Below are 12,376 nucleotides of genomic sequence, written 5' to 3'. Positions count from 1 at the left end.
GCCCCCCTTTTTGTTCAGGGGGGAAAATTTCCCTTTAAACAAGCCCCGTTTCGATTCAGGGTTGGCCGGCGCACCAGACTGCGGGTGGTGGGGGCACACAGAGCTCCCTACAGCTGTGTACAGTCGCGTGCGTATGAGCTCACTAGCTAGAGCGAGCTCGCACTAGAGTCCGTCATCGCATTCGCCTTCCTGGGGCCCAGCGCTGGCTTCTGACTGCCGCCGCTGTCTCTCTCCCTTCTCGACTGCCTGTGCTTGTGCGTCGTGGGCCCCGGGGTTGTGCGTTTGTGGGAGGGCACAGCGTGGAGACACCAGCCTCGGGGCGGGAGCACCAGCCTCGCGTGCCGTGTGTGCAGAGCACCGCGTGAGCACTCGGCGCGACGAGTACGGGTGACTGCGGATGGGGAGATATGGGGAGATATGGGGAGATATGGGGAGATATGGGGAGATATGGGGAGATATGGGGAGATATGGGGAGATATGGGGAGATATGGGGAGATACGACTGCAGAGGAACGAGGCAGAAGACAGCGGAGTGCGTGTAGGGCGCGGGGCAGGAGGCACGAGATCTGGGGAGGGATGGGGAGAGATGGGGAGGGATTCCGCTTCTAGGGCGCGGGGCAGGTTGCTCATCGAGACGAGAGCGGTGCCGGCGAGGAGCATGGCCGACGTCTGCAGGCCGTACACGAGGGAGGCGCCTACACGACGCAGATCTGGGGAGATATGGGGAGATATGGGGAGATATACACGAGGGAGGCGCCTACACGCGATCTGGGGAGATATGGGGAGATCTGGGGATATATGGGGAGATATACACGAGGGAGGCGCCTACACGACGCAGATATGGGGAGATATGGGGAGATGTGGGGAGATACGAGGAGATATGGGGAGATATGGGGAGATATGGGGAGATGTGGGAAGATATGGGGAGATATACACGAGGGAGGCGCCTACACGACGCCAGGCGCGGCGCGTCTGCCGTTCTGTTGCGGCTAGGCCCGGCAGTGCACGGGGGGGAGGCGCCCAGGGCGCGCAGCCACCAGCGCTCAGCGGTGGCGGAGGGGGAGGCGAGCAGGCAGAGTGTGAGGAGTGCCGCGGCTGTGCAGCCGGCGGTGAGCGAGGCGTGCAGCCCGAGGCGGCGCACGAGGCGCCCCATGGCGAGCGACGTGAAGACGACCTGGCGGGTGGGTGGCGGCGGCGAGTGTGCGAGTGACCCGGCGCTCCCGCCGCGGCCGCTGCTCGAACCACTCTCAGAACCACTCTCAGAACCACTCTCGAATCACTCTCGCTGCTGACGTGCAGGATCTCCCCAGATCTCCCCAGATCTCCCCAGATCTCGCTGCTGACGTGCAGGATCGCGCGCAAGACCACGCGCAGGACCGCGGCGGAGCGACGCGAGCTTTTCTGCCCCCCCCCCCCCGGCTTGGGATGGCCGGGTGCACTACTCGGGCCATCTCGCGGCTGGCCGCGGGCGGGCCTCGCCTGCACGACCGCCCCGGCAGCGAGCGAGGTGCCGAGCTGCTCCTCAGTCAGCGCGAGCCCGCCGGCATAGCGAGACGCCATGCACCACAGCGGCACCAGGTCGAAGGCAGCAAACAGCGCACACCCGTGCGCCGCGCGCAGCACCATCACGAGAGGCAGCGGGTGAGAGCACAGCACAGCGCTGAGTGGAGGGCGGGCCGCGCCATCGGCGGCGCCGCCACTGCCGCCGCCGCCATTGTCGCCGCCGCCATTGTCGCCGCCGCCGCTGCCTTCTCCGCCGCCTTCGCCGCCGCCGCCCGGGTGTGTGGCGAGGCGCGTGCGAGCGCCGCCTCCGGCGTCCGCCTTGTTCGCCTTGCCGGCCGGCCCTTCTCTAGAGGAGTACGAAGAGGAAGCCGCTGCAGCAGAGAAAGAAGTAGAGGCTGCCCGGAGGGTTGAAGAGGAGGCCGCTGCGGCAGGAGAAGCTGCCCGGATCGCCGAAGAGGAAGCCGTTGCAGCAGAAGCAGAGGAAGAGGCTGCGCGCGGCTTCGTCTCCGGCAGCCAGGCCACGTTGACCGCGACGGCGGTGGCGCCGATCGCGCCGCCAACCAGGGAAGGCGGGAGGGCGGGGAAGCGCGGGCCGAGCGCAGCGTAGGTCCATCCTCCGATTGCTGGGCCGAGGAGGGCGACGACGGAGCCGGTGGCAAAGACGTACGACCAGACCACGGGCTGCATCGCCTCCCCCGCGCACTCCAGCACGCACAGCCCCATCAGCGTCACCCACCCGTTGAGAGCGCCGATCAGCAAAAACCGGACCGCGAGGGCGGCGGGCAGGCTGGTGGTCAGGCCAAAGCAGACGTTGCCGAGGGTGACGGCGACCATGCTCGCAATCATCGACGGTCGCCGGCCACAGCGGTCCGCCGCGTGGCCCCACAGGATCGAGGTGAAGAGCCGCCCGCAGAGCACGGCGGTGGGAAGCAGACCCGCGACAAAGCCCGCCGTGTCCGCGTCGGCGGCCCAGCCGCAGTCGACGGCGAGGAAGCCGGCGTACGAGAAGATGGAGCAGAGGGAATAGAAGTGGGCCGCGTTGGCCCACCCGATGGCGATGACGGGCTTCCACCCGAGCGTCGGCACGCGAGCCGAAGCGCGCGGCCGGAGGCACATTGCTGTGGAAGGATATGCACGCGTGACTACGCCAGGACCTCACAAGGGCCCGGCGCCCAACCGTGACTACGCAAGCTAAGACGACGATCCGGCGGAGGAGCGCTGCGCCGTCCTCGTCGGGCGGGCGGTCGAAGATGACGGCGCGGGTCGGGTCCGTCGGAAAGCGCTAAAAAGTCGTGCCGCGAAAGAATTTCCCCTGCCTAAGTGCTCCAAGTGCTTGGCCGCTGATCGTCCTTCCACTCCCATCCCTCCCTTGGGTTGTCTGTTTTCTTTCTTTCTTTTTTTCCAAGATCCTGCTCGTGCAGGTGGGGACCCTGTCCTCGTCCCATCCCTCGATAATCTACCGACTCCAAACACATAGGATTCCTACTTTCCTAGTCTAGACCGGACGCGGAACCATCCACATCATCACTGGCTCGCGGCAGTAAGGGCACTCTTGCATCAGCTCAGAGCATGGCCCGCAAGCACACAGGTGCCCGCACGGAACCGCAGCATGCGACTTGACTCTCGCGAAACACACGATGCACGTGGTCTCTCCCCCCATCGTGGACTCGGGGGCAGCCGGCCGCCCCGTGTCGAGGCCGGCGTCCGCTAGCGAGACGGCAGCAAGCGGCTCGGTGACTGGCAGATGCTGCTCCGCCGCCTCTCCCGCCTCTGGCCCGATCAAGCGCTCGATGGCGCCGACCCGCTCCTCGAGGCTACCCTCAGTCGCCGTGCCGAGGCTCGCCTCCAGCCGCTCGACACGCCGCGGCAAGTCCCCGCCGCCGCCGGTCGACTCGCTGCTCACCGCCTCCTCGCACCGCGACACCCGACGAGCCAGTGCCTCCTCCGCATCCACCTCTGACCGGCGCAGCGCCTCGGCCAGCTCCGCATCCTCGCGCAGCGCCGCCCGCTCTGCCGCACCCGCTAGCTCTGCCGCCTCCCGCTCCGCCCGCCTCGCCGACTCCTGCTCAGCAGCCAGCTGCGCCGCCCTCTCCTCCTGTGCGCGAACCTCTGCCGCAGCCTTCGCCCTCCGCTCCTCCTCGAGCGCGAAAGCAGACGGCGCCTTCTTGGCCTTATTGTTCTTCGCCTTGGCCTCCTTCTTGGCCGCCGTTGCCTCCGCCGCCTTTGCGCGCCGCCTCGCCTTCTCCTCCTCCGCCCTCCTATCCGCAGCCTCTCCTTCTCGCGCCGCGCCGCCTCTGCCTGAGCGGCCTTGCGCTCCGCCGCGGCCGCCCGCTGCTCCTCTCGCTGCGCCTCCTCCGCCGCAAGCCTCTCTGTCTTCCTCGCCCGCAGCGTCTCCTCTGCTGCCACGCGCTCAGCGGCCAGCTTCGCCTCCGCCTCCGCCGCAATCGCTCGCCTCTGCTCCTCCAGCGCCGCAGCGTCCGCTGCCCGGCGCGCCTCGTCCGCCGCTCGCTCTGCCTCGCGCTGTCGTGCTGCCCGCTCCCGCTCTCGCGCCGCCGCCGCCGCCTCCCGCTCGCGCTGCTCGCGCCGCCCCTTGACCTCGAGCGCCTTTTCGGCCGCCTTCTCCGCCGCCTGCGCCTCCCTCAGCGCCGCTGCGTGCTCTGTGAGAGCGCGCACGCACCCGGCCTGGTCTGTTTCAGGAGCACTGGCGGCGTCGGCAGTAGCTAGCACCTTGGCCGCCTCCTCGGCGATCTGCAGCGCCGTCATGCCGGCCGCAGAGCGAGCCTTTGCATCCGCGCCGGCCCGAAGCAAGCGGAGCACGACGGCGAGGTGGCCACTGTAGGCGGCGCCCATCAGCGCGGTGTAGCCTTTGATGTCCTGCAGGTTGACGTCAGCGCCGTGCCGAATCAGTGATTCGGAGGGGCGGCGGTACCATTGGAGAGGGGCTGGGGGCCGACGACGGGAGCGGCTCTGAGGGAGGGCCACGGGCCCGCCCCCCCACGCAGCGACGAGGCCCAGCCTCGGAGAGGAGGGGGGGAGAGAAGCCTCATGCCACGGCCCCTGGCACACGTTTTCACGAGAAGGGAGGAGGCGGGGAGGGCTAGCCAGCCAGGGCTGGAGGAGACGGGCCGGGGGGCGTATCAGAGGTGGCTCAGACTTGGGATGTCCGGGCGGTGGATATGACGGAGGAGGGGGGGGGGGCGCTGCCAACGGGGATCCGCCCTGCGTCGGATCTCGAACGGCTGACGGGTGACGAGGTGGTGGGGGCGCTGGGCACGGGACCGCCGGGTGCAACCTGTCCTATACGAGAGAGGAATCCCTGGGACCCTGGAGCGGCCGCACTCTGCTCGCTACCCCCCCTGCACAACTAAGCTCATGGCCGACCCCCCCCCCAGCAGCAGCGCTCTGCTGCTGGGGGGGTCGGACCCCCCCCCCCCCCCAAGCAGCAGCGCTCTGCTGCTGGGGGGGTCCGGACCCCCCCCCAGCAGGAGCGCTCTGCCTGTGGGGGGTGCTGGCATCTCTGTACAGACAGCAGCTGTAAGTAGCATGCGTTCCAGTGGCGAGAATTTATAGTCGGCATCAAAATCAGTGGTCTCACCGGCGGGCCCTCCTACTGCCAACCGGGAGGTGCGGGGCACGCCAGCCTCTCTTCTACGCCTCTCGTGCCTCGCGGCTCCTCTGCTTCAAGGAGGGAAGTAGATACGGCTCTCGCAGCCCATCGTACGCCGTGGCACAGCGGGGAGCACAGCGGGCTGTACAAGACATTGTTCCCTATCTTCGCATGCTCGTCGTTGGTGATATCCGCGCGAGGTCATACGCCACAGGCCAGCAATCACTCGATGATGAGACTACTGATGGAGGGGCGACGCTCTGACACCGAGTGTTGCTCGACACTGCGACACTGCCGAGTACCGCGCAGAGCTTTCTCGCGAGGTGTATTGGGCTCGAAGGCGCGGCGAACACAACCGCCTCGAGCGTACGAGTACCGCTTAAACACGAACCGAGGGCGGAGAGGGGGGGGCGGCGGCGAGGAGGCGGGAGAGCTGGGTCCAGTGCGCTCTGCTGCTGGGGGGGTCGGGACCCCCCCCCCAAGCAGGAGCGCTCTGCTGCTGGGGGGGTCGGGACCCCCCCCCCCCAGCAGGAGCGCTCTGCTGCTGGGGGGGTCAGACCCCCCCCCTAGCAGCAGGGATGAGCTTAGTTGTGCAGGGGGGGTAGCGAGCAGAGTGCGGCCGCTCCTGTCGTGTGGGTGAACCCTGCCCAGCCCCCCTCCGTGTCGCGATGCGCTCCCCGTAACCGTTCCCCTGTGTCCCTGATCGTCCTTACAAGATCCTGCTCGTGCAGGTGGGGACCCTGTCCTTCTCCCACCCCTCGTTTGGCGTGTCCGTTGTATTTATTTATTTGTTTATGGGCACGGGACTGCGACTGGCGCGCACTCGCACTAACACAGGTACACCACACGGGAGCCGCCTAAGCGACTCCCGCGAGGGCGGCGAGGCACGTAGCTCCGTGCACTCGCCCGCCCCCGCCCCACGGTGCGACCAACCATGCGCGACCTTTGTGCTAACATGTGAGTTCGGTCCGCCTCGCAACTGATCAGACCTGCTGCTGCACCGGCACCGACGCCTCACCTCCAGAGACGTCGCGCGCCTCCGCAGAGCTGCGGCTGCTCATCTTGGCGAACACACGGCTGAGGCCGCCAAAGCTGCGCTTCGCGAGGCTGGTGCTGCCCTCGGCGATGCTGTCCGAAAGGAGGTCCGCCTGCGACCGAGCGGGGCTCGCGCCGAGGCGCTTTGCCAGAAGCACGAGCGACACCTGCGAAGAGGGACACCCCTTGTCACGAAGCTCGATCACACACAACGAGCTGTGGCAGAGAGGGCACGCGCCTTGCGGTGGCGCCCTGGGAAGCACGAGTTTGCCAGGTCCTTGTAGAGTCCGCCGGCGATGAGCTCCTGCGGCGTTGGCAGGAGGCGTGTGGGGGGAGGGGAGGCGCGGGACGGGTCACTGTGTGACATTCGCTCCTGCGGCGTGACTTCAAACATTCTCGAGAACTGGCAGCCGCCGCGGTCCGGGTCGTTCTCGTGCGCCATGACGATCTTCAGCTTGTCTTCGCGCGCCTGCTTGACCTGCTCGGCCAGCCGCTCGCCGTCCTCCTCCAACCAGGTATTCTGATTGAGGTACAACAGCATGTGGGTCACATCGCCGGCCCCGCGGCGCGTTCGGCGTGCCAACACGCGAAGTGCCATGGAGGGGCGCACCGATGCAGAAGAGCCAATGTCCGCAACGGTAGAGACGGTGAGGCCGCGAAAGGCCGTGGCAAGCTCGCAAGCCAGCTCTGCGGCGCCCGGGTTGGCTGGCGAGGCCCAGAGCGTGGTATGTTTGGAAAAGGCAAGCGACTGGCTCTCGGGCTCGCCCGACACGCAGAGCGGGAGGGAGGTCTTGTTCAGATAGTTGGGCGAGCAGAGGAGCAGCGCCTGTGGTTCAGGTGGGGAACATCGGGAGATGGAGAGGACTGCGTAGCGGCCGGCTGTGGCCCGCGCGGCGCCTTGGCGATGATTTTGAGGGAGATGAGCCGGAACTCATCGATGCGGAACCAGATCGTGAGCGGCCAGTCCTTGTCAAAGACGTCGGGCTGCAGCTCCTCGGGGCACTCCGCGCGCAGCGCCTGGAGCGTCCCGCCGCCCTTTTCAGGGTCCGCTTCTTGGACGAGGACGATCGGCTTGCTCTGCTCGAGCGACGAGCGGATCTCGCGGAGGCAGTTCTGTAGCGTGGGAGGCGGGAGGTAGCGCCAGAGTGCGAACAAGACGCTGTGGGAGGGAGAGGTGCGCCTTGGAGCGGAAGTAGCCCCTCGAGAGGAAGAAGAGGATGGTTTGCGAGCGCCGGATGTACTCCTCGAGCGCCCCAATATCCTTTAGATCATCTACCTGTGAGAGCACACCGCGGTGCGTCAGAGGGGCTCTGTGTGCAGCTTAAGCAGCGCTGCTGAGCATGCGCGCGCGTCGAGAAAGATCTTGATATCCGGCAGTAGTTGCTGAAGCTCACCCTTGATGACCTTTACGGCGTCTTGCCCGGTCGACCTATTCGTTTGGGTAAGGGGCGGGGGTGACGCCGGCCGTTTTCTTTCCCTGTTCTCGCTCCGTGACTCACCAGATGTGGCTGATGAAGAGGTGCCACTTGAGGCCGAGCACGATGCTCAGCTCGGGAGGCTGCTTGGTCGAGACGAGACGGATCGTGGGGATCATGGCGACGCGGCGGGCGGCGACGATGGCGCCGATGAGGAAGAAGAGGAGCGTCACGCCGACGAGGACGAGCATCGAGTTGACGACGCCGTTCAGCTTGCCGAACCCGAGGATGGCGGCGGCCTCCGCTGTGCCGGGGTGCCGCTCCTCAATGCCGAGGAAAATGGTCGTCCAGTTGGCGCCGAGGAAGAGGAGGAGGAGCACGAGACCGGCCGCGACGGCTAGCACGTCGTCGCCGACCCGCTTGTACGGCCGCACGACGGCGAGCGCGACGGCGTAGCACGAGCAGATCAGGGTCGCTACCACCAGGCGAAGGAAGGCGCGCTCCTCCGGTATCAGCAGCACAAAGCCCGTCAGCACGAGCTTGCGCGCCAGCTCGACCGCCTCCCACCAGAAATAGGTCGTTTCGTACTCCCGGTGGAGGAAGGCGGTGGCCCGCGTCAGAGCATTCGGCGTCTTGGCCTGCAGCGGCTTGTAGCAGGCGGCGAGGAGCGCCGTGAAGAGGACCAGCGAACCGACGGGCCAGACGACGATGCAACCAATGGCGAGATTGGTGATGTCATCGTGCTGGTCGGAACCGCACTCAACGCTCGCGTCCTGCCGCATGTACTCGATCAGATCCAGCTCCTCGCCGGGCGGAGAGATGGTGTAGGCCTATCAGCAGCACGTTGCGAGGACTGAGGCAGGAGGGGTGTGCTGGAATTGTGGGCAACGGCAGTCGGCTGCGAGGCGCCTGGCACGACCAGGAGCGGAAGATGGAGGCGCTGATTGAGGGAACGAAGCAGAAGATGAGCACGAGGCCCGCCGGCGTGAGGTCGAGGAGGCCGAGGGCTGCCTCCGCGTACCACGATCTCTCGCGCGGAGCAGGGGCAGCACGCCAGCCGTGGAGCCGCAGGCTTATTCCCGCGATCATTAGCACCGCGATGAGGGCGACGGGGGAGAGCGCGATGGCGAGGAGCCGCTGATCGTAGCTGAGGCACTGCTCCGGCAGGAACAAGCCAGACCAGTCGATGGAGATCGCGTTGGCCAGCTTTTCGGTCCATCCCGTGTACTCCTCCGGCAGCCGCGCGGAGTAGGTGGAGGACAACACGGTGCTGATCTGGTAGAAGCCAAACAGGATCTTGAGCTTTGCCGTCATTCCGCCCCCGACGTAGTACTTGACGATGCGGTCTGCAAAGCGGAGGATAGGGCCGATGTAGGCCTTCTTCCGCCAGCCCGTCTCGCTGTAGGCCCACGCCGCGAGGCCGCAAGCGACGCAGAGGACGAAGACGATGCCGGCGATGAGTGCCGCCGACGCGCCGCGCGGAGCGCACTCCTTGCACTCGACGCCGTCGGCGAGGTAGTGGTTCTCCGCGGCACAGAGCTCGCACTCGGGGCCGGTGAAGCCAGGGGCACAATAGTCGGTCTCATAATAGTCTCCATCCACCGGGTCGCTGCCGGCACACCGCCTCTCACCGGCATTGCTGTCGCCCCCGAAGGACCGGCACTTTGTCAGTACTGCGCTAGAGAGGCTGGCGCGCCAGTAGCCGGGAGCGACGCCCAAAGTCGCGAGGGTGGTGTTGAAGGCGGCACAGTTGGCTTTCGGTGGGCAGGGGCGGCAGTAAGGAGTCCCAGAGGGAGGGTCAACGAGATAGAAGCCCTGAACCAGGCTGGCGGCCGGCGGCGGCGGCGGCGGCGGCTGGTAGAACCAGCTTTCAAACTCGTTGTTGAAGCCGCACGCACGGTACGAGTAGTGCAGGGTGGTCCCCTCCACGTATGCGGTCGGGTTGTACTCGGTGTTGCACGCGGCCTGGTCGACGTAGCACCACTCGTGCTCGCACCAGCCGGGGTAGCCGGTCGAGTTGCAGGACGGCTCCAGCCCGCTGTCGTGTCGGCCGCACGCGTGGAGGCCGTACGTGCCGGGGTACGCGAAGCTCACGCCGCCCACGACGACCTGAAGCTCGTCGCTCACGAGGCTGACGCCGGCCGGGTAGGCGGTGAGGCACGGGCAGTCGAGCGGCTGCGAGGGCGGCGGCAGCGGCGGACTAGGCGGCGAGGGCATTGGCGGCGGCGGCGGCGGCGGCAGACTGGACAAGCAGATGTCGCACTTGACGCTACCGCGCCCACTGCTCATTGGAAATGGGCACGGGACGCACTCACCATTGGGTTGTCGTGCGTATGTGCCCACCTCGCATTCAGAACACTTTGCTTGTCCTGGTTGGGGACTCGTGGTGCCGGAGGGGCAGAGACGGCACGATTCGATCGAGGTGGAGCGGGTTTCCGGGTTGTACTTGCCGGCGGGGCACGCATGCCGGACCATGCTCCCATCCTCCACCTCGCAGTAGCCGCCCGGCGGGCACTCCTCACAGGCCGAGCTTCCGGAACTCGCCGAGTAGGTTCCGTCAGGGCAGACGGTGCAGTTTGGCTGCCCGCGCTCCGACTGATACTGTCCACGCGGGCACCTGAGGCAATCCTCGGGCCTGGACGCTCCCAGCAGCGGCATGTAAGTTCCATTGCCGCAAGGAGACGGGATCACGGTCCTCTCCCCGCAGTAATGGCCGAAGGGACAGATGCCGCTGCAGGTGCCCGTCTCCAGGTTACTGGCGTCGCCGTAGTGCCGCTCAGGACAGGCGTTGCAGCCGAGCACGTCGCCCTTGAACGCGCCACGAGTGGGCATCCATTCGCCGAGCGGGCAGGGGAACCAGCTTAGTTGGGAGACGGCCATGATGGTGATTCCGTCGCCGGCGACGTTGCTCACAAATTGGGAGTCACGAAATAAACCCGGCGCGGAGGTGGGGCCGCTGTAGTAGAATGCCGAGGCTGAGGCCGCCCGGTTTTCGCTCACGTTCGACCTCACGAGGGTTGCGATGCTCGTGCTGCTATCGAATCTGGCTCCTCCGCCCGTGTTCGCGGCCGTGCTGTTGCTCACAGCACTGTCAGTCAGCGAAAGCGCACCGCTTGCGGCCATGTCGATGCCGCCGCCGTCTGCACCGGCGGTGCAGTCGACGATAGACGAGCTGCCCAGCGCAAGCGCACCGCCATGCCGGGTTGAAATGCCGCCACCGTCGCCCTCGGCGCGGCAGCCAGAGAGGCTCGACCTCTCGAGCTCGACGTCTCCGCTGTCGACCATGCCGATGCCGCCGCCATCTCCACCGGACACGGAATCCTTGATGTTCGTGTCGGCCAGCTTGAGGGAGCCCGCACCGGACCCTTGGATGGCGCCGCCGCCGATCTCGGAGTGGCCATTGACGAGCGTCAGCCCTTGGAGGGTCAGGCTGCACCCGCCGGAGAGGGAAAAGATTCGCGACCGACCCTGGCCGTCGATAGTCGCGCCGACTCCTTCGCTGCGAACAACGAGTGAGATCTGGCCGCTGCATTCCAGCGATGAGTCGAGCACCACCTCCGCAGCACGGCGGCCAGTACCTGACTCTGGCGAGAGCGGCGGCAGCGGCGGAGGGGGCGATACCGGCGGTTGCGGGGGCAAAAGCGGCGGCAGCGGAGGCGGCGGCGACGAGGACTCCGGCAGCTGGATGTCAAAACAAATGTTTGGCCCTATGCTGCTCCAGCATCGACCAGATCCGAAGTTGCATTCTGTACACCAAAAGCAGCAGCTCGATCTTTGACATTCCGTCTGGCCGATGGCAGTAGCATCCATTCCTTGCTCACAGTACTCCTCTCCGTTGGGCGGCGGCGGCGGTACGGAGGGCGGCGTCGGTACGGAGGGCGGCGACGGCGAGAAAGGCGGCGACAGTGGACGCACCTCAAAAGGGGAAGACGTCTGCTCGAGGCAGCTGCGAGCCTGGGCTTCGGTATGCACGCAGGCAAAGGTGAGGCCCTCCTGCCCGAGGCCCGACCAAGTAGCTCCGTTCCAGCCGTCGCCGTACGAGTCCTTCATGTCGAGCTCGCACTCGACGCCGGGCGAGAGGGCGACGGTGTACTCGGTCTGGAAGAAGCCTACGTCGTTGTGGGAGTAGACCGCCGATGACTTGACCACCGCTCCGCCGCAGCGGAGGTCCCAGCTCACCTCTGCTGGGTACATTCCCGGCGTCGTGGTGATGGAGAACAAAGCGGACGGGCTCGACGGCGGCGAGGGGGGCGAAGGCGGTGAGGGCGGCGACGGCGGCGACGGCAACGAGGGGGGCGAAGGCGGTGAGGGCGGCGGCAATGGCGTCGCTCCCAGAATGATGTGGGCGCCAGGGGCGACGAGGATGTACGCCTCCTGGCCCTCACTCACAGCCTTGTCAATCAAGGAGCGAAGCTCATTCTCTGTCGCTGCGGACACCTCGTTGGGCCGGAGCGGCGGCAGTGGTTGGAGCGGCGGGCGGCGCGGCGGCGGCGGCGGCGGCGTCGGCGGCGGCGTCGTCGGCGGCGGCGGCGGCGTCGTCGGCGGCGGCGGCGGCGGCGGCGGCGAGGGCGGTGACGACGGCGGCGAGGGTGGTGGCGGTGACGGCGGCGACGGTGACGGCGGTGACGGCAGCGACGGCGGCGACGGCGGCATGGAGGGAGGCGGAGGCGCGGAGGGAGGCAGCGGCGGCACGGAGGGCGGCGAGGGCGGCGACGGCGGCTGCGCAGCCCAGCACACCTGGAAGGGGAGGGGCATCGGGGCTGGGCACCCGGGCTGGGTGAGCGCGAGAGCTGAGGATGCAGGGAGGGGAGCGCGCG

At 67.3% G+C, this 12,376-nt stretch overlaps 3 protein-coding genes across 3 annotated transcripts in view; all 3 read right to left on the bottom strand.

Annotated features, from left to right (window-relative positions):
* Positions 1-162: 162 nt before the first annotated feature.
* Positions 163-2,618, bottom strand: EMIHUDRAFT_218770 (hypothetical protein; the record flags this gene model as incomplete). Its single annotated transcript, XM_005759384.1, has 3 exons — positions 163-189; positions 1,488-1,659; positions 1,861-2,618. 3 exons carry the CDS (start codon positions 2,616-2,618, stop codon positions 163-165), a joined length of 957 nt encoding a protein of 318 aa, XP_005759441.1.
* Positions 2,619-2,997: 379 nt separating this feature from the next.
* On the bottom strand, positions 2,998-4,876 carry EMIHUDRAFT_218769 (hypothetical protein; the record flags this gene model as incomplete). The annotated part of the gene is made up of 2 exons (XM_005759383.1): positions 2,998-3,696; positions 4,865-4,876. 2 exons carry the CDS (start codon positions 4,874-4,876, stop codon positions 2,998-3,000), a joined length of 711 nt encoding a protein of 236 aa, XP_005759440.1.
* A 1,216-nt stretch (positions 4,877-6,092) lies between these two features.
* Positions 6,093-12,376, bottom strand: part of EMIHUDRAFT_218768 (hypothetical protein) — a gene marked incomplete at both ends in the record, with an annotated part of 8,431 nt that continues 2,147 nt past the window's right edge. Inside the window, 12 exons of the mRNA XM_005759382.1 lie at positions 6,093-6,311; positions 6,530-6,664; positions 6,755-6,904; positions 6,991-7,221; positions 7,298-7,420; positions 7,549-7,573; positions 7,644-8,389; positions 8,514-8,829; positions 9,424-9,690; positions 11,288-11,371; positions 11,491-11,738; positions 11,919-11,951. Of these exons, the coding sequence (XP_005759439.1) occupies positions 6,093-6,311; positions 6,530-6,664; positions 6,755-6,904; positions 6,991-7,221; positions 7,298-7,420; positions 7,549-7,573; positions 7,644-8,389; positions 8,514-8,829; positions 9,424-9,690; positions 11,288-11,371; positions 11,491-11,738; positions 11,919-11,951 (2,577 nt within the window). The remainder of the gene's footprint in view (positions 6,312-6,529; positions 6,665-6,754; positions 6,905-6,990; positions 7,222-7,297; positions 7,421-7,548; positions 7,574-7,643; positions 8,390-8,513; positions 8,830-9,423; positions 9,691-11,287; positions 11,372-11,490; positions 11,739-11,918; positions 11,952-12,376) is intronic.

Source organism: Emiliania huxleyi, assembly GCF_000372725.1.
Source record: "Emiliania huxleyi CCMP1516 unplaced genomic scaffold EMIHUscaffold_80, whole genome shotgun sequence".
Lineage (NCBI taxonomy): Eukaryota > Haptophyta > Isochrysidales > Noelaerhabdaceae > Emiliania > Emiliania huxleyi.
This window is presented reverse-complemented; position numbering and strand designations above follow the sequence as displayed.